This window comes from Podarcis bocagei (assembly GCF_964188305.1).
Source record: "Podarcis bocagei genome assembly, chromosome: 16".
Classification (NCBI taxonomy): Eukaryota; Metazoa; Chordata; class Lepidosauria; order Squamata; family Lacertidae; genus Podarcis; species Podarcis bocagei.
The window spans coordinates 29,157,352-29,181,792 of NC_138142.1; the positions used below are offsets into that span (position 1 = coordinate 29,157,352).

Consider the following 24,441-nt stretch of genomic DNA (forward strand, 5'->3'; position numbering starts at 1 on the left):
TCTGCCAATCTTCCAGTGTGGGCAAATCTTGAGTCTTCCAATGCTTAGCGATAAGAATTCTTGCTGCTGTGGTAGCATACATGAAAAAGATTCTGTCCTTCTTTAACACCCTCTGGCCGACAATGCCCAAAAGGAAGGCCTCCGGTTTCTTAGGGAAGGTGTACTTAAACACCTTTTTTAACTCGTTATAAATCATTTCCCAGAAGGCCTTCACTCTTGGACAGGTCCACCAAAGGTGAAAGAATGTCCCCTCAGCCTCCTTACATTTCCAACATTTATTATCAGACAAATGATATATCTTAGCAAGCTTGACTGGGGTCATGTACCACCTGTATACCATTTTCATAATGTTTTCTTTCAAAGCATTACATGCAGTAAACTTCATACCGGTGGTCCATAACCTTTCCCAGTCCTCCGACATGATATTATGACCAATGTCCTGGGCCCATTTTATCATGGCTGATTTGACTGTCTCATCCTGAGTATTCCATTTAAGCAGCAAGTTATACATTCTCGATAATAACTTGGTCTTTGGTTCTAACAACTCTGTCTCAAGTTTCGATTTTTCCACCTGGAATCCTGTTTTTTTGTCTAGCTTAAACACCTCGTTAATTTGGGCATAATGAAACCAATCTTGCACCTTACCCTTTAACTTTTCAAAGCTCTGCAACCTCCAATTACCTCCAATGTTTTCTATTATTTCCCAATATTTCGGCCAGCCGGCCTCCATATTAGGTTTTTTCCGAGCCTTGGCCTCTATTGGTGACACCCACCTCGGAGTTTTACTTTCCAGTAAGTCTTTGTATTTTTTCCAGACCATAAATATTGCTTTTCTGACAATATGGTTTTTAAACATTCCATATGTTTTAGCCTTGTCATACCACAAGTATGCATGCCAACCTAACGAATTGTTAAAGCCTTCCAGATCTAGGACATCAGTGTTTTCTAGCAGAATCCAATCTTTCATCCAGCAGAAGGCAGCAGCTTCATAGTATAACCTTAAGTCTGGCAGGGCAAAACCCCCTCTCTCCTTTGCATCAGTTAATATTTTAAACTTTATTCGGGGCTTTTTGCCCTGCCACACAAATTTCGATATATCCTTCTGCCACTTTCCAAAACATTCCACTCTGTCCACAACCTGCAAGGCTTGAAACAAAAACAACATTTTTGGCAAAACGTTCATTTTTATAGCTGCGATTCGGCCTAACAAGGATAGTTTCAGTCTTGACCAGATTTCTAGATCTTTTTTAACTTCTGTCCAACATTTCTCATAATTATCTTTAAATAAGTTCAAGTTCTTAGAGGACAGATTGACCCCCAGGTATTTCACTTTTTTAACAATGTTTAGTTCTGTTTCCTTCTGAAACTCCTCTGTTTCAGTAGCTGTCAAATTTTTCCCTAATACCTTAGTTTTTTGTTTATTCAGCTTAAAACCCGCCATCCGACCAAATTTCTGAATCAATTCTAAAACTCTTTTTGTACTAGCTTCTGGCTCCTGTAATGTCAAAACCAAGTCATCTGCAAATGCTTTCAGTTTATATTGTTTCGCTCCGACCCGTATTCCTTGTACCTGCCGATCCTTCCTAATCATATTCAGCAACACCTCCAGGACCGAAATAAATAATAAAGGGGAAAGGGGGCACCCCTGTCTTGTTCCTTTTTCAATGTAAAACTCTTCTGTCACCACATTGTTCACTATCAACTTAGCCTTTTGTTCTGAATAAATTGCATCTATTCCATTCTCAAACCCCCGTCCCACTCCCATCCCTTCCAAATTTTTCTTCATAAACTTCCAAGAGATATTATCAAAGGCCTTCTCTGCATCAATAAATATAAGCACTGCTTTGGTGTTAATATTTGTTTGCAACAGTTCCAAAATGTCAATAATATTCCTGGTATTGTCAAACAAATGCCTGCCTGGAAGAAAGCCTGCTTGGTCCTTATGAATCACTTCATTAAGTACTTTTTTAAATCTATTTGCCAAAATGTCTGCAAATATTTTATAATCCACATTTAGGAGTGAGATGGGACGGTAGTTCTTAAGTTGAGTCTTTTCAGTTTCCACTTTAGGTATCAATGTGATGAATGCTTCTTTCCACGTTTCTGGTGCCCTCCCTCCCCCCATAATCTGGTTGCAAACCTCCATTAATGGTTGTATCAAGTAGTCTTTTAACGTCCTATAATACTTGGAGGTAAGTCCATCAGGGCCTGGAGATTTGCCTAGCTGCATGTTCTGAATGGCATCCTCAATTTCCTGTTGTGTTATTTTGGAATTCAAGATTACTCTCTTCTCTTGAGATAGTTCTGGTAGGCCATTGTCTTTCAAAAATTGTTCTATCTCAATCGCTTCCTCAGACCCTTGGGTGTATAGTTTTTTGAAGTATTTCTGGAAACACTTTCTAATTTCTCCCGGTTTCTGAATGTTTTTCCCTTCAACTTCTAAGTTGGTAACGTAGTTTAATTTTTGTCTCTTTTTCAACTGCCAAGCCAGCAGTTTCCCACATTTATTCGCTGATTCAAAAGATCTTTGTTTCATTTGTTTAATTTTCCATTCCACTTCTTGGTTAATCAATTTCGTATATTGTGACTGGTGGAATTTAATTTCTCTTAAAATCTCCTTTGATTTTGGATTCAGTCTTAATTTTTTCTCTCCGTCTCTTATCCTCTCAAGTATCTTATCTTTTTTCCCATTCCAAAATTTTTTCTTAATCGTATTCTGTTGTATCAGAAACCCTCTCATAACAGCTTTACTTGCGTCCCAGATTATTCTTTTTTCCACCGAGGTGTTCAAGTTGATTTCAAAATAGTCCTTTAAAGCTTTTTGGGCCTTCTTTACAATCTCTTGATCTCTTAACAGGTTGTCATTCATTTTCCATCTAAAGGAATCGGCAGTAGTAAATCTCATTTCCATTTTCAAGGCGTTGTGGTCGGAGCAGGTCTTTGGGCAGATTTCCACTCTTATAGTCTTAGGTGCGAGCCCTCTGGTTGTCCAAATTTGGTCGATTCTTGTCCATGACAGTTGAGCCTCAGAAAAGAAAGTTCCTTCTTTACCTAAGGGGTTTCTCGTCCTCCATAAGTCAATCAAGTCCATATTGTCAGTTAGTTCGAAAAAAGTTTTTGGTAGTCTTCCGTCCTTGGTCAGATTCTGGTTCTGTGACTTATCCATATAAGTAGAGACCACCCCATTCATATCTCCCATCATAATGATGTTAGAATAGTCCAGATAGTCCAGCAATGTCTCATGTAGCTTCTTGTAAAATTCTGATTTCCCCTCATTAGGTGCGTAAATTCCTAATATCAGAACTTTTTCCCCTTGGGTTTGTATTTCGATTGCCAGGATTCTTCCTTGTTCATCTTTAAACAAAAATTTTGGTAATAAGTTCTCTTTTGCATAAATCACCACGCCTCTCTTTTTGACTCTGTCTGATGAGATAAATTCTTGGCCTAGTCTTTTGTTTATTAACACTTTCCTGTGAAGCCTAGTCACATGAGTTTCTTGCAAACAGATTATATCCAAATGTTCTTTTTTCAGAATATGAAAAATCCTTTTGCGTTTTTCCGGGGAATTTGCGCCATTAATGTTCCAACTGTATAGCTGCAGAGACATCCTGTATCAATCTGTTGTTGCTCTTTATGGGGTGTCTTCTTTTTTATCCGAACCCGAGGATGCTGGTTCTTTCCCAGATTCTGGTGAGGGCCAAGGAACTGCTGTACCCTTCTGCAGGTCCTCTCCGTGGTCGTGTAGGAACTTCTGGCTGTCCTCTTTCGTTTTAATTTTGACCTTCTTTTCTTTGTAGTTGAATGATAGACCTTGCGGGAACTCCCACCTATAAGGTATCCCGTTGCTTCTCAAAAGTCCAGCTAGATCGGTGTAGTTAGCTCTGAGATCCAATAATTGTTTAGGAATATCCTTGTAGATTTGCGCTCTTCTGTCCTGGATCTCGAGTGCTTTGTTAAAATGAAGGTCAAGTAGTTTGTCTCTCTCCTGTTTGGTCCTTAGGATGATCAAGCAGTCTCTGGGCCTGTCCTTCCTGGCAACTCTTCCCAGTCTAAATGCAGTTGTAATTTTGAAGTCTGTATCTTCCTCTATACCCCAGAATTTAGAGAATTCTGTTGTCAAAAAGCCAGTCAGATCTTCTTTCTCAATCTCAGGGATAGAGCGTAGTCTTAAATTATTTTCCCGATTTTTCAGTTCCACCATAGACAGATAAGCCTGTTGGTCACTAATATGTTTATGCAGTGGCCTTACCTCTCCTTTCAATTCATCCACTTTCTGAACCGCTTGATCAGCTTTTTCGTTTGCAGCCTCGGCCAATTTCCGAATCTCAGATGTAGCGTCTTTTAAATTCCCAATTTCTTATGAATGCTGAACCACTTGTTCCGATAGTTTGGTAATTGAGGATGTGGCTAAGTCGATTTTGGCTGTTTGGTCATCAACCTTCTTATTTAAAATTGCAAATTGTTGTAGCATTTCATCTAGAAGGGTATTAGATCCCCCTGCTGCCATATCCTCAGTTGTTGGTTGTTCAGGTTCCTTTAGTAGTGCTGTTGTTGAGGGTGCAACTCCCTGTAAAACGGCAGGGACTGAAGATCTACGAGACTGAGAAATCAGGGTTGTTTGTACAAGTTGGCCTTTCCCTGCTTTCGATTTTGCAGATCTTGTTTTCGGAGGGCCACTCATTCCACACCTGTCTTTGGATTCAAGGTCAGACTGTCAAATGTTCCATGGGAAAGACAGGCCTCAGAGTAGATAACCAAACAACAGAAAGTCAAAACAAAGTTAGTTCCCAGGAATTTGTAAATCCCAAGCTCCACTAGGGGGAGTATTGTTAGAGTTCAGAAAGAAAGAAGGAAAGTTTTGGTCGCCATTAAAGTTCCTACGCAGAATAAAATAACAATAGTCCTTAAAACTTTTTTCCACTTGCAGAGCCCTTTCAATGTTGCCACAGTAATCCCATCTGAAGGTGCAAGATACAGTTACTAAGTTGTTTCTTCCAATAATGCCTCTATGTATCCGTTTCAACTTTATAAATTGTATCCGCAAAGAACCCTTTTCCCCCTGCCAGCCCGGGGCTGGGTTTTAAAGTTTTTAAAGTCAACAAAAGGAGAAGGTCCCCAAGTTAAAACTGCACAATAACATAAAAAGAAGGTTTGCCTTTCCTTTCAGTTGCCAGCTCTGCCGATCGCACGATGCTTCCCGTTTTAAAATCCCTTTCTAATGCTTCCAGCTTGTCGTTTCCTTTGCCTTTGATCTCTAAGCGCTACCGGGAGACGGACTTCCTTTTTCTCGTCTCCCGCTTTCAGCCAATTTTATAATTTGTAGTTCCAGATTTAAAGTGTTTCTTACTCACGAGTAAGTAGTTTGGAGTCCAATGCTTAAGGAAGAAAGGTCGGCGCTCATCAGCAGCAGCCGCGCGGCTTCGCTCCCGCAGAAAGAGCGATGTACTCTCAGCACCGCTTCCCCTCCGCGCTTCCGGAGCCCCTTACGGGGTCCCTTCGTCGTTTTGGGGGTCGCTCCAGGTGCCCGCCGAGTCCCACGGCCACGAGCTCACTCTGCTCATGGTTTTTCTTAATGGGTCGTCGCTGTGCCGCAGCGAACGACCCTTTTCTGCGGAGCTCCTCTTCACAGCGCAAAGAGGACCGCCATTGCTTGTTTCGCGCCGCCTCCGGAAGTCATTGATGAATGCATTTCTAAACACATTCTAAAATATGCATTGTGGTGCGTCTTGGTGCGCATTTCAGGCAGAAGCCTTCATCGCAAATTTCGAAGGATAATGCCATCCCAACCCCCAGATGAGCCCAGGTGGGGTGAAGCTGGTGAGCTGACAAAATCCCGCAAGCCCACCCTGGCCCCTGAGTTACCTTTTTCAGCCAGCGAGACACGGTAGTTCTCTAAGAAGATGACCTTGAGCCGATCTCCAATGACAGGGTCATGATTGACAATGTCCCCAATGGACGTGATGAGTTTGATGATCATCTTGGCCATGTGGTAGCCGGGGGCAGCCTATGCGGAAGGGAAGATTTAAGATGACCGTAACAGGTGGGAGAAATGGGCCAAAACTTCTTGTTGCCATCCATCTGTCTCGAGAGACAATGGGGTGCACCTCTGGGGGTGAAGTCAAACCTCTGCCTTATCTATGCCAAAGTGACCTCCCTGGGGCGCAAGCCTGGGCAGGGGGTATGGAGGTCCTGGGCTGCCCAGACGACAAGGTCCCCCTCTTGGTCTCACTGATGTGGTCCAAAGGAAAAGCAGAGCAAGACATTTGGCGCCAGCTTGGCTGCAGGAGTTGCAGGAAGGGGGCATACAAGGTGCCAACCAACCCTTTCCTTCCTAGCTGCCCCACCCCTCTCCGGACTTGCCACCCTCACCCATACAACAACCCCCCAGAACTTATCACCCCACCCTGCACCACTCATGACTCTCACTTTGCCTCCAATCATGATCGTCCGTGGCACAAATTGCTTGTTTGGCTCCCTCTTGATCCCTGCAGGGAGGAGAAAAAGGTGAAACAAACAATGACCCTCTGGGACCTCCTGCCCCAGATTCAGGGACCTGCAATGCCCCCACCCCACCCCTGCAATGCCCCCACACCAGATTTCACCAGGTTGCCCAAACTCTCCCTCTAATGCTTGGCAGCAGAAAGGAGGTAAAGGAGGTTTTCTCTGGCGCTGCCCCATCCCAGCTTTGGGGAAGGAGAGACCTAGGGCCACAGAATGGGGGAGAGGGGAAACCAGCTTTCCCACAACCCCCTTTAATTAACACGACAGCATTAATTAACTCCACAGGCACCAAAGCGCTGGTGGAAGCCTTCCTAGCCAGTTCGCCTGAACCCACTGGCTGTAGCCTGTGCTGGAGGACAGTATCAGTGTGTATGTGTTCATTTGTGCTTCCCAGACAATGCTGAGCCGACTTCTGCACATGAAATTGTGCAGCCATCAAAATGCCTTGGGCAAGCCCTCATCAGCCCCCGCTCCAGCTGATTCTTTCCGCATTGTTTAAAACAATGAAACACTGCACATTATTAAAATAAGGGAAAGGACTCCTGGACGGTTAAGTCCAGTCAAAGGTGACTATGGGCTTGTGGCGCTCATCTCGCTTTTCAGGCCGAGGGAGCTGGCATTTGTCCACAGACAGCCATTGCCATTACAGTCGTACCTTGGTTCTCAAACGCCTTGGTACTCAGACGTTTTGGCCCCCGAACACCGCAAACCCGGAAGTGAGTGTTCCAGTTTGCGAATGTTTTTGGGAAGCTGAATGTCTGACACAGGTTACGCAGCTTCCAAGTGAGTGCAGGAAGCTTCCCAATCGGAAGCTGCGCCTTCATTTTCGAACAGTTCCAGGAGTCGAATGGACTCCTGGAATGGATTAAGTTTGACAACCAAGGTACAACTATATAAGAGAACGAGGGAGGCGTTCATGGTGAGTTCTGGCACCTCTTTTTCTAGAAAAATAGCACTGCTCCTGACTCTCCTTCTCTCTACAGCACCCCCCCTTCTCAGCCCTTCCAGGAGAGGAGGGGGCTGGTGACCACTCAACTCAGCCCCCTCCCTGGTGGCTGGAATCAACGTGGAGCCGCCAGTTCCCAACCCTAATCCCAACCAGTCCCCAAATGTGGAAATTAGGAGTTTGCGGGTGGGTGTCCCCACTTCCCCCAGGGGAAGGGGACATCAAGGGGGTCAGAATAGGCAGAGCCCCCTACTCACGGTTGTAGAGAGTGATGATGTGGAGGCAGTTGAGCAGCTGCCTCTTGTACTCGTGAATCCTCTTCACCTGGATATCGAAGAGCGAGTTGGGGTTGATCTTCACTTTGTACTCCTTCTCCAGGTAGGCAGAAAACTTCAGCTTGTTCTCCTGATGTGGGGGGGAAGGCAGAGGGGTGTGAGTTTTCCCAGAGCACACCCACAAAAACACAACTGCGGACGCAAGAGAAACCCCACAGGGCCCAACTAATAAAAAGGATATTGCTTACTAGAGCAAGACTTTTGATTCCAGATTCTCAAACTGCATTACATCCCCCCCAACCCCTATCCAGTGACTCTCTTCTGCCAAAGAGGGGGGCACATTATCGGGGGATACCAAATACAGAACAGGACAGGGTGGGGGACTGCATAGCGTGCAAGTGTCCTGGACCGGGACATCCCATTTTTTTATCAAAAGAGCACAGAGGCCATTTGGGTTGACATGATCTCATGTGATTTTGCAGGTCAATTCCCCCCCCCCTCAAAAAAATTTCTTTTGTTCCAGGCCCGTGATTCTGTGCACTGCCTCCAAATGCGCATTTGCGGACAGTGTGTGTGAAGAAAGTACTTTTGGGGGGCGGGGGCAGTGCAGTGTGAAATCACGCAACCAAAACATCCGCCATTCTCTTGCAATAGAAAAGAGAGAGAGAATATGAATCAGCAAAACACAAATATGTGACAAACTACATCCTGTATTGAATCAATACAGGACACACCATTTTACATTGAAATACAGCACAATCCTATATTATACAGGATGGGTGGCAACCCTACCCTCACCTCTGAGCATCAGACATGATTCCCACTGAATTCCAGTGAAGGATCTGAAAAGAACACCCAACCTCTCCTTTGGGAAAGAAGGCAGTCTGCCCAACAGGCAAACGCATGCGCTCACAGCAGTGGCGTAGCGTGGGGGTGCAGGGGGGCCGGCCGCACCGGGCGCAACATCTGGGGGTTAGGGTTAGGGGGCGCAAATCCACGGGTTAGGGGGCGCAAATCCACGGGTTAGGGGGCGCAAATTACTTGACTTGCCCCGGGTGCTGACAACCCACGCTACGCCACTGGCTCACAGAGTGTCAGGGTACTGCTGACCACAGCCCCTTGTGGTGGGCTGCATAACTGCAGCTTCTTCCCGGGGAAGGAATCTCCAGATCGGCTCCACCCACCCCAGCTGCCCATTGGTTCGTCCTGGGCAGGAAGGAGGATAAAAGGACTTCCTTCCTTGGCAGTTGAGCCTCCCTTGGGCAACACAGTCTACCTGAGCTCTTGTGTATGCCTTGAATGTTTGGCCTTTCAGCTCCCAGGTCCTGACTGTTTTTCAAACTACTACCACCAGCCCAGCCCTGGCCCATGGACCCCTTATTCCTCACCTGTTTGACTTTTGCCACGTCCCGGATGAAGCCTTCGTCTTCTACAAAGTTCAGGAGTTTCTTCAGCTGATCCAAGTCGGAGATGTAGTCTTCCCCAATGCGCTGGAGGAGGAAATGAGAAGAGTAAACTCACCACAAGCCCCCCAGGAAGTGTGGAGTGTGGGGCGTGCTCCCTCTGCAACAGCAACCAGGAAAGGCACGCCTCCTCTCCCCTCTGTGCTGTCCACTTTCCCTCACCCTTCCTGTCCGAACAGTAAGATTTACGAGTGTCCCGAGGCTTCACACAAGGCCAAACCTATTCTTGGTTTTTAATGCTTTGATCAGGGAAGGTGTGAAATAATAATCGAGAGCACCACCAAGCGACATGCAGAGGGTCTTTCTGGTGTGCCATGTAAGAGCCACAGCCAGCTCATCTCAGGACCAAATGGGATGTGACAGTTTATTGCAGGAGTGCCACTGGTGGGCACGTGTTTTGTTATGGAAACCTGCAAACTGAGAGGAAGCTTCCCTTAAAATGCAAATAGCAGTCTTTGAGGGCTAAATTCCACACACACACACACACTCCGAACACAGCAATTAATGGCAGGCCCAGTTTAGCCATCTGATCTGCAATTTGGGCTTCCACGTGAGGAGGGGTCCCTTAAGCCAGAAGAAAACTAGCGTACAAACTCAAAGGTATGGATGCAAAAATTAATTTGATTCTATAATGCCAAGTGGAGGGGTAGTTAAGAAATACAATGGCATTTATATCCAACAGATTTCAAAAAATCAATACTGCCACCTTCACACACACACACAGCCTTAATCCAACTGTAATTGAGAATGTTGCATTAAAATACCATTGAAGAGACTAACTGTCCATATTTTGGTAAGTGAATCAAATGTGGAAGCTGACCAGCCCAAAATTCTTTGTTTGTTTTTCAAATGAAACCTCCAAGACTTTGCATTTGGCCAAATGGGGAAAATAGCAAAGCCAGCAGAGACGGCCTCATCCTGCTCATCTTCACCTCGGCAATGATTTCAGCCAGCCCTGGGTTGCACAAGACCAGCCAGCGACGGGGGGTGATGCCGTTGGTTTTGTTCTGGAATTTGTGAGGCTCAAACTCATAGAAGTCTTTAAACCTGGAAGAGGAGTAAAAGGAGAACTGCAGTTAGAGGCACTTGTGGGATTTGATGGACCAACACTCTGGCAGTTTCATGTGTTCATAACAGCCACCCAACAATGTGTCACGGGACCAGAAGAGGGCAGGAAAGGAAAGGGGGAGGGGTGAAGCCTGCCTGTCGTGGGGCAGAGTACCTACACGGTGGCCTTCAGGATCTCGGAGTGGATGCGAGCCACGCCATTGACAGCATGGGAGCCCACGATGCAGAGGTGGGCCATGTTGATGCGCTTGACGCTGCCTTCCTCCACCATAGACATGCGGCGCATGCGGTCGAGGTCCCCGGGGAACTTGGCATAGACTTTCTGCGGGGACAGAAGGGCGCCCCAAAGAAGACATTAACACCCATTTCCATTTATACGGCCCATCCCCTCCCCACCATCTCTGCTCCAAGCCCAAAACTTCAAGCACAGAACCAGGGTTTGAATTAGAGAAGGGTTTCCCAAACATGGGTCTCCAGCTGTTGCTGGACTACAACTCCCATCATCCCTAGCTAGCAGGACCAGTGGTCGGGGATGATGGGAATTGTAGTCAGCTGGAGACCCAAGTTTGGGAAACACTGAATTCGAGGAAGTGGAACCAACCCCCCCCCCCCTGACCACTTTGCTTTTAAAATGCCAGTGGAGAGAGAGATGATTTAGCAAAAAGAGTGGGGAGAGGAGTGTGTTCATTCAGGGCCCCCCAGTTTTCTGTTGCCCAACAATTCAGGCACTGACTGGAAGTGTCCTGAGGGGTGCCTTCCTTACTCAGCCCGCAAGCTCCTTCCCCAGAGGTAGATGAAGGGCCAGGGCCAGATTAAGACCTTTAGAGGCCCTACGGACCTTAAAGATTTTGGTGCCCCCATATATACCTATTTCAAAATATGAACAATAATAACCTGCAAAATGTAATTTTTATTTTTCAAAATGAAACAAAACCCACAGTAACATGGAAAATAATGTTTGTGTACTTGCACTTTATTTATATTTGAAAATAATTATTTTTTTCCAATTGCAAAACCTTTGATCAGATCTTCAAAAACAAACCTTACATCACACATCTGCTTCTATACATAGTACAGTGGTACCTCGGATTAAGTACTTAATTCGTTCCAGAGGTCCGTTCTTAACCTGAAACTGTTCTTAACCTGAAGCACCACTTTAGCTAATGGGGCCTCCCGCTGCTGCCGTGCCGCCGGAGCACAATTTCTGTTCTCATCCTGAAGCAAAGTTCTTAACCCGAGATACTATTTCTGGGTTAGCGGAGTCTGTAACCTGAAGCGTATGTAACCTGAGGCATATGTAACCCGAGGTACCACTGTAGAGATAAGGCATCATCCAGCCTTCTTTGTTGCAATAGTTGTTCTGTTGTGATTTTTTAATATACTTCAGTGGAGAAAGTGAATGCTCAGACAAGCAAATTTGTGACCATTCATGTTAAAAATCTGGCAATGAGGAATTTCTGCGGTGCCCTCTTTCCTCGATGCCCTAAGCACATGCTTATTTTGCTTAATGGTTCACCCAGTCCTGGGGAGGGTGCAGGCAGTGGCGTAGCGTGGGTTGTCAGCATCCGGGGCAAGGCAAGTAATTTGCGCTCCCTAACCCGTGGATTTGTGCCCCCTAACACGTGGATTTCCGCCCCCTAACACGTGGATTTGCGCCCCCTAACCCTAACCCCCAGATGTTGCACCCGGTGCGGCCGGCCCCCCCTGCACCCCCCACGCTACGCCACTGGGTGCAGGGAAGGCTCCTCCCAACTCCTCACCCCCCTCCACCCGCCCCCAGTGGCCTCCCTTCTCTCCCACCCAGGGCTACTGAACTCACATCGAGGAAGCGCTGGTTGATCTCATAGATGATCTCCAGGTGGCGGGGCAGAAGGGTCTCAAGGAGGTGGACAGGCCAACGCTCCAGAGCCTCTGGCAGCACGGTGTGGTTGGTATAGGCACAAGTTCGCACTGTGACATCCCATGCCTAGAAGGGACAGAGAGAGAGAGGCTGAGAGGGAGAAGCAGCAGCAGCCGTTGAGCCAAGCCGGACCAGCTCAGGAGAATCCTGCTGCCTGACTGATTGATGGTGGCTCTGCAGGGTCTTCAAAAGGGACCGGAAAACAGTGATGGAGAAAGCAGGTAAGAGAAACCCACCCCACACTGCAACCCCTGGGGTATCCCTGGTGAGAAGGAGCACAAACGTGAAAGGGAGACCTGGTTAAAAGCTTGTTTCTAACAGGACTGCCTCCTGTTTCCCTGGCATGCCCCTGGAACAGGAGGACACGGGCACAGGCCAATATACCCCTTTCAATACCGCTAGTACCAACAATGTTTTTAGAAAGGCTGTTGGGAAAGGAGCCCAAAGTAAAGTCACCCTCCCACCACACCCATTTCTGCCCTGCTGGTCCAGGCCTGACCAGGCTTTTGATTTCGTGGTTTCTCTGCCCACCTGGTAGGACTGCGGGACCTGAGTCTTTCCCAGGGTTTCATTTCAGCCAGAGCTACCAAGGGGAAGGGGTCTGTGTTGGATCCTGTGTTCGTTTTTGGAAGGGGTAAGCAGAGGCACTCTTTGAGCACCCCCAGAGAGCATGTCCCTCACATCAGAGCAGCTGCAAGGAGCCCCCAGGAGCTGTTCTGGGATTATGTGGAATGAGCCAATTCTCCGGGTGTCCCTCCTATGGGAAACCTGCCTGGCTCCCTCTCTCTGCCTGCCTGCCAGCGAGCCTCACTTGCCGAGCGCAGGGCTCCTTTAGACAGTGGGTGCTGGAGCGAGAGGGTGCTTGAGCCACCCAGGCCACCAGCTTCCCCCTGCCTTTCCTGACCCCTGCCTGGGACACTCACAAGATGAAGATGCTTCTTAAATATTCTTGTCTTCTCTGGATTTTATTTTATTTTTGTAGGGAATGTTCTTTGGCTTTTTAGCAGGAACATTGATGTGCTTGGTTTTTATACTGTTGAAAGGTTTTGAATTTGCATCGTTTGTAGCATTTGCATTTGCATGATTGTATTTTTGTGTGTATCTGTATTTGTGTGTATCTGGGAGGGTTTTGGCCTGACAGGCAGCATATAAATAAACAACAACATTAACATAACATTCCTCTTCCTGCTGTCAGAGTTTCCTTTGGCTGTTGGGTCTCGTTTCATTTAGCGCTGGGGTCATATAAATGCATTTTATGATTGTGACTTCATTGTCGTTTTAAATAGTCATAAGCTGCCTCCTCATGAAAAGGCGGGCTAGACATTATTTACATAAATAAGCTCCGTGGGGAAGGATTTCTGCATCCGTCCACCCTGCTCTGGCACCGGCCATTGCTTAGAGTCCAGCAGCTCCTCACCTTGTCCCAGTCCAGTTTCTCAATGTCCACTAAAACCCTCATGAGTTCTGGGATGGCCAGGGAGGGGTGGGTGTCGTTGAGCTGAATAGCAACCTGGAGGAGGCAAGGAAAGAGAATCGGGTAGAGAGGTCAGACTGGAGAAATCAAGGCCGCCCTGTGGCTCCCTTCCCTTGGTGCCCTAAGCACATGATTATGTTGCCTTAATGGTTAATCCAAGGGACATGGGTGGCGCTGTGGGTTAAACCACAGAGCCTAGGACTTGCCGATCAGAAGGTCGGCAGTTCAAATCCCCATGACAGGGTGAGCTCCTGTTGCTCAGTCCCTGCTCCTGCCAACCTAGCAGTTCAAAAGCATGTCAAAGTGCAAGTAGATAAATAGGTACCGCTCTGGCGGGAAGGTAAACGGCATTTCTGTGCACTGCTCTGGTTCGTCAGAAGCGGCTTAGTCATGCTGGCCACATGACCCGGCTCCCTCGGCCAATAAAGTGAGATGAGCGCAGCAACTCCAGAGTCAGCCACGACTGGACCTAATGGTCAGGGGTCCCTTTACCTTTTAATGGTTAATGCAGCCCTGCTCCCACCCCATTGCAGAGCCCCACGGGAGGGAGGAAGTGTAACTGCCAGGAGCCCCCCATTTCCAGATGAACCTGGCTCTCCCTCTGGCCTCTGCACACTGCTGAGTGAAAACAGGCAGGCGAGGGAGCAAGGGAGGCCAGCTGCCGATCCTTCTCACCGACTGCCACTTCTGCTGAGCCCAAGGAACAGAGAGGAGCAGCAACAGGCGCGGAGGAGTCATTGGCAGGTGACTGACAACAACGCTGGCCCCAAACACCAGGGCAGCCTGCACTCCAAGCCCCCATCAGAGAAACCAGCCCCGCTACCTTGTCTGGGAAGGCGTCGAAAGAGGTGCGGACGGGATCGCGGCTGCCAAACTTGGAGGACTTGAAGCGGCGGATGATGTCTTGCAGCGTGGCGGCCACAACAAAGTACTCCTGCTTCAGGCGCAGCTCCTTGCCCTCAAAGAACTGCGGAGGAGGGAGGCAAGGGGAACCCAAAGGTCAGCACAAGGAAGGCAGGGGAGGGAGGAAGCGTAACTGCTGGGAGCCCCCCTCCCCCATTCCCATAAGCAAAAAGATGAGCATTGTGGCAGCTTAAGAGCAAAAGCCACATTTGTTTTTAAGACACCGCAAGATGACTGCCCGTCCCCACGACCTACTCAGCTGCCATATTTTGAAGAGCAAAAAAGAGGACACATTTGCCGACTTCTGCTTTTAACTACGGAACGCTATGATGACTCTCATTTAAAGACCCCTACTGTATGTAGGCTATAGAAGTTGTGATATACTGCTAGTAACAGTGTTCTTAACTTACAACAACAACAACATAAAAATAATAATAATACATATTGCTCCCTCGCTTGCCACATGAAAGTACTTGGGCTCATGTTCACATCTTTGTAAACATAAGTGTGCACAGAACAATTTATTTTTTTTTATGAAGATTTTTTATTGCGTTTCTTTTCATAGGTTAACAGATTTGTTTACATGGCAACATACAAGAAACATTTTTTATATATATATATATGAAGAAAAATAAAAAAAGGAAAAAATATTAAGAAACTTTTCTTAACGTCCTTCAACAGTTCACTTTTGGACCTCCTCACATCCTCTCAGCATTGCATTCATTGTTCTAGCCAGTTCAGCAATTTGTTATCTTGTTTCCCATCTTATTATACCTTTAAATATATTATGTTACCAATTTCAAAAATTTGTAATTTAATTTTAACACTCTTAATAAACATAATATTTTGTTTCTAATATGTCTCGTTTTTTTTTTCCATCAATGCTTACTTTATCATTTGCTTAAAATAAATTGCAGAAGCATAACGTTTCTTAATCGTGCGCTATCTTAACATTCAAACAACTTATAATGTTTTTGCAAATAGTCCTTAAATTTTTTCCAGTCCTCCTCCATTGTTTCTTCGCTCAGATCTCGGATTCTGCCAGTCATTTCTGCCAACTCCATGTAGTCCATCAGCTGCGTCTGCCAGTCCTCCAGTGTGGGTAAATCTGGTGTCTTCCAGAACTTAGCGATGAGAATCCTAGCTGCTGTGGTTGCATACATAAACAAGGTTCTGTCCTTCTTTGGCACCTTCCGGTCCACCATGCCCAGGAGAAAGGCCTCTGGTTTCTTAGAAAAGGTATATCTAAATACCTTTTTCAGCTCATTATGTATCATTTCCCAAAAGGCCTTTACTTTCGGGCAGGTCCACCAGAGGTGAAAGAATGTCCCTTCTGCCTCCTTACATTTCCAACACTTATTATCAGAAAGATGATATATTTTAGCCAACTTGACTGGGGTCATGTACCACCGGTATACCATTTTCATAATGTTCTCTTTCAAGGCACTACATGCCGTAAATTTCATACCGGTGTTCCATAACCTTTCCCAGTCCTCAGACATAATGTTGTGTCCTACATCCTGTGCCCATTTTATCATAGCAGATTTAACTGTCTCATCCTGTGTGTTCCATTTAAGCAGCAAGTCATACATCCTCGAAAGTACCTTAGTCTTTGGTTCTAGTAACTCCGTCTCCAGTTTCGATTTCTCCAACTGGAAACCCACTTTTTTATCTATTTTGAATACCTCTTGAATTTGAGCATAATGTAACCAATCTCGCACCTTACCTTTTAGTTTGTCCTGGCTTTGGAGCTTCCAATTATCTCCAACTCTTTCAATCAATTCCCAATATTTTGGCCAGTAGGCCTCCATATTGGGCCTTTTTTTAGAAATCTTGGCTTCCACAGGTGATAACCACCTCGGGGTCTTACTTTCTAATAAATCCTTGTACTTCATCCAGACGGCAAAAATTGATTTTCTGACAATATGGTTTTTAAACAATTTATGAATCTTCGCCTTGTCGTACCACAAATATGCATGCCAACCATACACATTATCAAACCCTTCCAGATCTAGGACATCGGTGTTTTCCAACAGAAACCAATCCTTCAACCAGCAGAAGGCTGCAGCTTCGTAATACAACCTTAAATCCGGCAGGGCAAACCCCCCTCTATCTTTTGAGTCAGTTAGTATTTTAAATTTTATTCGGGGCTTTTTGCCCTGCCAGACAAACTTAGAGATATCCTTCTGCCATTTTCCAAAGCATTCCATTCTGTCCACGACCTGAAGGGTTTGAAATAAGAATAACATTTTTGGCAAAACACACATCTTTATAGCTGCGATTCGGCCTGACAAGGTAAGTTTCAATCTTGACCATATATCCAAGTCTTTTTTAATTTCCAACCAACATTTTTCATAGTTATCTTTGAAAAGATTTAAATTTTTAGTGGACAAGGATACTCCCAGGTATTTCACTTTTTTAACCACACTTAGCTCTGTCTCTTTCTGATACCCCTCTATCTCTGTAGGTGTCAGATTTTTAACCAAAACCTTAGTTTTTTGTTTGTTTAACTTAAATCCCGCCACCCGACCAAACTCCAGGATAAGTTCCAAAACTCTTTTTGTGCTAGATTCTGGCTCCTGTAATGTCAAGACTAAGTCATCTGCGAAAGCTTTCAGTTTGTATTGTTTCGCTCCGACCACTATACCTTGCACCAACTGGTCCTCCCTAATCATATTCAGCAATACCTCCAGAACAGAAATAAATAGCAGAGGGGATAGAGGGCACCCCTGTCGTGTCCCTTTTTCAATTTGGAGTTCCTCCGATACCACATTGTTCACTATCAGTTTAGCTTTTTGTTCTGAATAAATTGCTTCTAATCCATTTTCAAACCCCCGTCCCACTCCCATCCCTTTCAAGTTCTTCTTCATAAACATCCAAGAAATGTTGTCAAATGCTTTCTCCGCATCAATAAAGATTAAAGCAGCCCTTGTGTTTCTAATTCGCAACAGCTCCAATATATCAATAATGTTCCTGGTATTGTCAGACATGTGTCTACCAGGGAGAAAGCCTGCTTGGTCCTTGTGAATTACTTCATTTAGTACATTTTTAAGTCTGCTTGCTAAAATGTCTGCAAAAATTTTGTAATCCACATTCAGGAGTGAGATGGGACGGTAGTTCTTAAGCTGAGTCTTTTCCCTTTCTGACTTGGGAATCAATGTGATAAATGCTTCTTTCCACGTTTCCGGTGCCTTCCTCCCCTCCATGATCTGGTTACAAACCTCCAACAACGGTTGTATCAAGAAATCCTTCAAAGTTTTATAATATTTGGAGGTGAGTCCATCCGGGCCTGGAGATTTGCCCAGCTGCATGTTTTGGATGGCACCTTCAATTTCCTGTTGAGTTATTTTGCTGTTAAGAATTGATCTTTTATCTTGACTTATTTTAGGTAGTCCATTTGTTTCCAAAAATTGATCCATTTCCGATTCTTTCTGAGGCCCCTGTGCGTAGAGCTCTTTGAAGTATCTGTGGAAGCACTTTCTTATTTCTTCTGGTTTCTGAACTATTTTTCCTTGAATCTCCAAGTTTGTAACCGTATTTAACTTTTGTCTTTTTTTCAACTGCCAAGCTAGCAACTTTCCACATTTATTTGCTGATTCAAACGATCTCTGCTTCATTTGTTTGATTTTCCACTCAATCTCTTGACTGATCAGTTTCGAATATTGTGCTTGATGGAATTTGATCTCTCTTAGCACCTCTTTAGACTTCGGTTTGATTCTCAACTTTTTCTCTCCTTCACTTATTTTCTCTAAAATTTTTTCTTTTTTTCCATTCCAATATTTTCTCTTTATTGAATTCTGTTGTATCAGAAACCCTCTCATTACAGCTTTACTTGCATCCCAGATTGTTCTTTTCTCCACCATAGTGTTCAAATTTATTTCAAAGTAGTCCTTTAGTGTTTTTTGGGCCTTCTTCGCAATCTCTTGATCTCTTAACAAGGTGTCATTCATTCTCCATCTGAAGGATCCAGTTGGGAAAAGTCTCAGTTCCATTTTTAAAGCATTATGGTCGGAGCAGGTTTTTGGGCAGATTTCCACTTTTCTCGTTTTCGGGGCCAGCCCTCTAGATATCCAAATTTGGTCGATTCGTGTCCATGACAAGTGGGCCTCAGAAAAGAAGGTTCCTTCTTTACCCAAGGGGTTCCTTGTCCTCCAAATGTCAATCAAGTCCATATTGTCTGTCATTTCAAAGAAAGTTTTAGGGAGTCTGCCGTCTGTTGTTAAATTTTGATTTTGGGACTTGTCCATATTTGTAGACACCACCCCATTCATATCTCCCATCACAATAATATTAGCATAATCCAGATAGTCCATCATTGTCTCATGCAGCTTCTTGTAGAATTCTGATTTTCCATCATTTGGCGCGTAAACTCCTAGTATTAAAATCTTTTCCCCTTGTGTTTGGATTTCAATTGCGAGAATTCTTCCATGATCATCTTTGAATAAAAATTTTGGCGACAGGTTCTCCTTTGCATAAATTACAACACCTCTTTTTTTAACTTTGTCTGATGAGATAAATTCTTGACCAAGTCTTTTATTGATTAATACTTTCCTGTGGAGCCTAGTCACATGTGTTTCTTGCAGACATATTACATCCAATTGTTCTTTTTTTAGGATATGAAATATTCTTCTTCTTTTTTCCGGAGAGTTCCCGCCATTTATGTTCCAACTAAGTAGCTGCAGAGACATCCTGTTCTATTTAAGATGTTCTTAAGATGGGGTGTCTTCCTTTTGCTCAGATCCCGAGGGTGTAGGCGTTAGCCCACTTCCAGGCGGTATTGGTGCTGGTAAAGCTGGAAGCCAATCCGCTCCTTTTTGGAGATCTTCTCCGTGGTCGTGAAGGAACTTTTGGTTATCTTCAGGTGTTCTAATTTTAACCTTCCTTTCTTTGTAGGTGAAGGATAGTCCTTGTGGAAACTCCCACCTATAGGGGATTGCGTTGTGTCTCAGCAATTTTGCTAGTTCTGTATAGGTGGCTCTAAGGTCCAGCAACTGCCTCGGAATATCTCTATAAATTTCCACCCTTTTGTCTTGTATTTCAATTGCTTTTTTGAAGTGAAGGCCTAGGATCTTGTCTCTCTCTTCCTTTGTTCTTAAAATTATCAAACAGTCTCTGGATCTGTCTTTCCTTACCAGTCTTCCCAGTCTATATGCCGAGACAATCCTGAAATCTGTATCTTCCTTTAAACCCCAGAACTTCGAGAATTCCTGTGTTAAGTATCCAATCAAGTCTCCTTGCTCGAGTTCCGGAATCCCTCTCAATTTGATGTTACTCTCGCGGTTTTTCAGTTCCACCATTGACAGATAAACTTGTTGTTCACCCACCTGTTTGTGCAGGGGCCTGACTTCTCCTTTTATTTCTTCAACCTCTTTTTGTAGAACTCCCACTTTCTGGATTGCTTCTCCAGCTAATTCCCGATTTTCCGCTGTTGCTCCTTGCAATTTCTCTATGGCTTGCGTGTGCTGGGAAACTTGGTCAGTCAATTTTTGAATCGAGGAAGTTGCTTTATCTATCTTCACAGACTGGTCGTCCACCTTCTGGTTTAGACTTGATAATTGCTCCAATATTTGTTTTAATAGTGTATCTGACCCACCTGCTGCCATATCTTCCTCAGTGGACTTCTCAGTTATTTCCCCTTGTTCCCTTTGGGTCACCAGTACAGCTGGAACCGACGAACGGCGTCCTTGGGTCAGAGTTGTTTGTACAAATTGTGCTGGTTTTCTTTCCTTTTCTTTTTCCTTAGCCTCTTTAGTTTCCTTTGCTTTAGATGCTCTTGTTCTCCCTGCACCACTCATTACACATCTGTCAATGTTCAAGGTCAAATTGTCTATTGTTCCATGGGAGAGACAAATTCAGGAGTAAACAACCAGTGAGATGGAATTCAAAACAAAAGTCAGTTCCCAGGATTTTATAATCCGAAAGCCCTGTAGGGGGAGTACCACCAGGTTTCAAAGACAAAGAAGGAGGTAATCCGCCATTAAAGTTCCAAATTGTTTCAAGACAGTAAATTCAGTAGTCCAAAAGTCCCCTCATAAACTCAAAGTTTCCCAAAGCACCTTTTATAAATCAACAAAGTTTCACGAAAGGTGCTTGTAACAGTATCCCATTCAGTCTTTTCTGCTCAAATGTAACAGTTACGTTCCAGCAAAGTTTTGCAACTGTTTCCGCAGTTTGACACAGTCTCTCTCTCTGGCAGCCCGACAATCTGGCTCTTTAAAAATACAGCCCAAAGGAGAAAAAAGATAGGAGGAAAGTCCCCATTTACAACTTCTTTTAGTCAATGTCCATTTCCACCTTCAGCTCAAGAAAATAAGCAGATCTTATAGCACGAAAAAGTTTAAGCTTCCCACAGTCCCGTTTCAAGCGCTTCCGTTTTTAAAAGCTTTGCTTTGATCTTGTCAGCAATGTCGGAAGACAGACTTCCCTTTTCTCGTCTCCCGCTTTCAGCCAAATTTACCGAATTTCTTTTGCCAAATTTTAAACCCCTTTACTCACGGATATGTTGCTTGCAGTTTAGCGTTGATTTTAGGAAGAAGGATCAGCGCTCATCTGTAACAGCCGCGCGGCTTCGCTTCCGCGGAAAGAGCGATGAACTCACAGCACCGCTACCCCTCCTTCACTCCGGGTCTCCTTACGGGGTCCCTTCTGTGTTTTCGGAGCAGCTTCTGGTGCCCGCCGAGTCCCACGGCCACGGGCTCACTCTACCCGTGGTTTATCTTGATGGGTCGTCGCTATGCCGCAGCGAACGACCCTTTTCCGCGGAGCCCCTCTTCAGAGAATGAAGAGGACCGCCATTACAGTTTCGCGCCGCCCCCGGAAGTCCCACAGAACAATTTATTAAACTGTTTAACTTGTGCATATGGACTCTCCTTAAGGGCAGTGGGCTGTTACCTCTTGCCATCTCAGACTTCTCCTCCAATATCTTGTTGCTGAGTCAATGTCCTTTTAGTTCAGCCACAAGAGAAGAGATTTATACAGTATGTAGATAGTTTAAGATGCTGCTCTGTTGTGATTCTCTGCGGCAGACTAGCTTAGCTGTGTGCCTTAGATCTGAGTCTAATGCACTAGGAAAAAAAGCTTGGGGTACTGTAAACAAAACAAAAAAACCCAGACATTTTGCCAAATTTTAAAAATCTGCCTGGACAGATTTTACTCCTGAAAAAGAGGGCATGTTCAGGGGGAAAGGGGATGTATAGCAACTTTAGCAAGGTGCTCCCCTTCTGAAATTTGTCCACGTCTCTCAAGAAATTGACAGGTGTTGCCCAGGATCCCACTGGGAGCCAGGAGTCCTGGGTTCTAATCACTCCCACTCTACCAACAGGCAAAACAGCAGCAACAGAGGTGGAAAACAGAAAGACCTTTGGAAGTAGGGCTCCCAGTGTGTACCATTTCACAGTGCATTTGTTCCGTCTTTCAGCAACGTGTTTTCTCACTATAAAGTTTACAACGTGTTTTCCTGAAACGTTTTTTTGATGTGTCTAGATCCAGCCTCAGAGGCAGGAGAGGAAGCTGGGGGGGGGGGCGCCAAGAGGCAGGCTGCTGAAGATTCCAGGGAGTCTCCCCACTACTTCTGCAACCAGCTCCCCTCCCCCCCCCCATCCTCCCAGAACACACAAAGAAACGAAGAGGGCAGAGCGAAGAGAGACAAGGTGAATAAGTCTCAGATTGCTGGGAATGGTGGGAAGCAGGGTCCTTCAGTCCTTGCAACTGCCTCATTGGGACAAGACCTACCGGGAAGGGTTGCTGTGATCACGAGGCCTGCACTGTTTTGGTTTCTTTGAATAAAGAGCTAACTTCACTGACACCAAGCGTTTTTTAATGCTCACCTGCTCCTGACTCCAGCTCCTGACACCAGGTGGGATGAGAGAAGACTGGCTGGGTGTTCAAGAACAAGAGGGGGGAGCTCTGCTGCCCTGCCTGCTGCCTGGGGAGGTTGCCCCCTGCTGTCCAATGGTAGGGCTGGTCCCTGTCTCCTTCTCCCCCTCATCTCACTCACACTGCTGCTCTGGAAAGTAATGCCTGGGGGAAGGCACACCACTTTTATGCTGGGCCGTCCCAGAGAATACTGGAGACCACAAACTGGGAGCACCTGGGTGTGGTCCTTCAGCCAGCGTAGGTAGGAGAAGAAGGCTCAGAAACCTTCTCAGACTTTTATTTTCTTCTGCTCGCTGTCATCATGTGTGGTATCAGATGCAAGTCTAGCCTCTACATTAGTCTCCCCTCAACTCCCTGAATTTCTGGAACATTCTCTCACACATCAGGAAACTGAAATTACAGAACTTACGTTGTCATTGGGATACAGGACCCGGGAAATGTTCTCAGCCAGGTTTCTGTCCAACACTGCCTGGATGTAGCCACCGACATTAACTGGGAGAGAAAGGGAGAGATGAAATCTATTCAAATGGGGCAAAAGTTATACAAAGCGGTCAGAAGCTGCCTTGGAGGGGGCTGGGCTAGATGACCACCTGTGTCCCTTCCAACTCTATAGTTCTATGGTTATAAGTCAGCCTGTTTCTTTAGCCAGCTCAGTGCTGCCTGCTCTAACCAGCAGGGGCTTTCCCAGCCTGACCTGGCGGTGGGAACTGAACCTGGGACCTTCTGCATGCCAAGCAAGTGAGCTCACTAAGAGGTGAGAAGCCACCTTAGAGCAGGTCACCCAGCCCAGAGCATGGCGCCTGGGTTCTCCAGGGTGGTCTCAGGCAGGAAGAAGGGGGGACTTTTCCATTACCTGCTGGCACCCGATTCTTTTCTTAAGCGGAGAGATGTCAGCAGAGGTTCTGCATGCCAAGCAGGTGCTCTGCCACTGAGCTATGATGGCCCCTCCCCTAAGTGAGGTGCAAGGAAACCTCTAAGGATGTCCTGCACCCACAAATGCTGCAGAGTTCTTGTCAGTAGCCAGACACACACGGAGAGACAGACATATGGAGTGAGCGAAGAAGGAGCTTCCTGTCTAGCAGGCATTGATAGGCTTCTCCTCCATTAATTTGTCCAGTCCTCTTTTAAAGCCACCCAGGTTGGTAGCCATTGCTGCTTCCTGTGGCAGGGAGTTCCACAGTTTAGCTATGCACTGCATGGAGAAGGACTTTCTTTTATCTGTCCTGAATCTAACATTCAGCTTCTTCGGATGTCCAAAGTGTTAGGAAGAGGAAAAACTTTTCTCTCTCGGCTTTCTCCAGATCTGAAAGGCAGGAAGCTGCCCCACACTGAGTCCACTGTCTACACTTACAGGCCCTGGCTCTCTAGGGTTTCAGGCAGGGGGTGTTCCCCGCCCCATGTGGAGACGCCAGTGGGGCTTCAACCCAGGAGACCTTCCGCATGCCAAGCAAACGCTCTGCCTGCTGAGCCACACAAGGCCTTCTCGGTAGTGGCGCCCACCCTGTGAAACACCCTCCCTTCAGATGTGAAGGAAATAAGCAGCTATCCTTTCTTTAAAAGACGTCTGAAAGCAGCCTTGTTCAGGGAAGTTTTTAATTTTTAACGCTGTACTGTTTTTAACACTTGATTGGGAGCCGCCCAGAGTGGCTGGGGAAACTCAGCCAGATGGGCGGGGTATAAATAATAAATTATTATTATTATTATTATTATTATTATTATTATTATTATTATTAATCCACTTACAGTCCTTCAGGTTGAACTCATTGGGCGCCCGAGCAGACCACAGCCGCATGGTGTTGACGACGTTGTTGCGATAGCCGGGGACGGGGGTGTCGTAGGGGAGGGCAAGGACCACCTGCAAGGCAAGGGGGAGGGTTCTGAACTGGCCTTGGGGCTGCCTGCTGAGCACCCACCAGCAAACAGCAATCCTGGTCAGGCTGCCTGGGATGAAGAGGGGCACAGCAGCAAGACCCCCACTCCTGCAAGAGACTAGGAGGGCCTAGGAGCAGGGAAGGCAGACCTCAAGGTTGCCTTGG

General features: G+C 45.9%; 1 protein-coding gene across 1 annotated transcript in view; it reads right to left on the reverse strand.

Annotated features, from left to right (window-relative positions):
* PYGM (glycogen phosphorylase, muscle associated) overlaps positions 1-24,441 on the reverse strand; it is a 40,826-nt gene that overhangs the window by 5,565 nt on the left and 10,820 nt on the right. The window contains exons 5-15 of the mRNA XM_081174041.1: positions 24,149-24,260; positions 22,815-22,897; positions 14,451-14,594; positions 13,571-13,663; positions 12,073-12,219; positions 10,412-10,575; positions 10,118-10,232; positions 9,111-9,212; positions 7,705-7,852; positions 6,427-6,485; positions 5,863-6,004 (exon numbers count right to left, since the gene is read on the reverse strand). Coding sequence (XP_081030167.1) covers positions 5,863-6,004; positions 6,427-6,485; positions 7,705-7,852; positions 9,111-9,212; positions 10,118-10,232; positions 10,412-10,575; positions 12,073-12,219; positions 13,571-13,663; positions 14,451-14,594; positions 22,815-22,897; positions 24,149-24,260 — 1,309 coding nt within the window. The remainder of the gene's footprint in view (positions 1-5,862; positions 6,005-6,426; positions 6,486-7,704; positions 7,853-9,110; positions 9,213-10,117; positions 10,233-10,411; positions 10,576-12,072; positions 12,220-13,570; positions 13,664-14,450; positions 14,595-22,814; positions 22,898-24,148; positions 24,261-24,441) is intronic.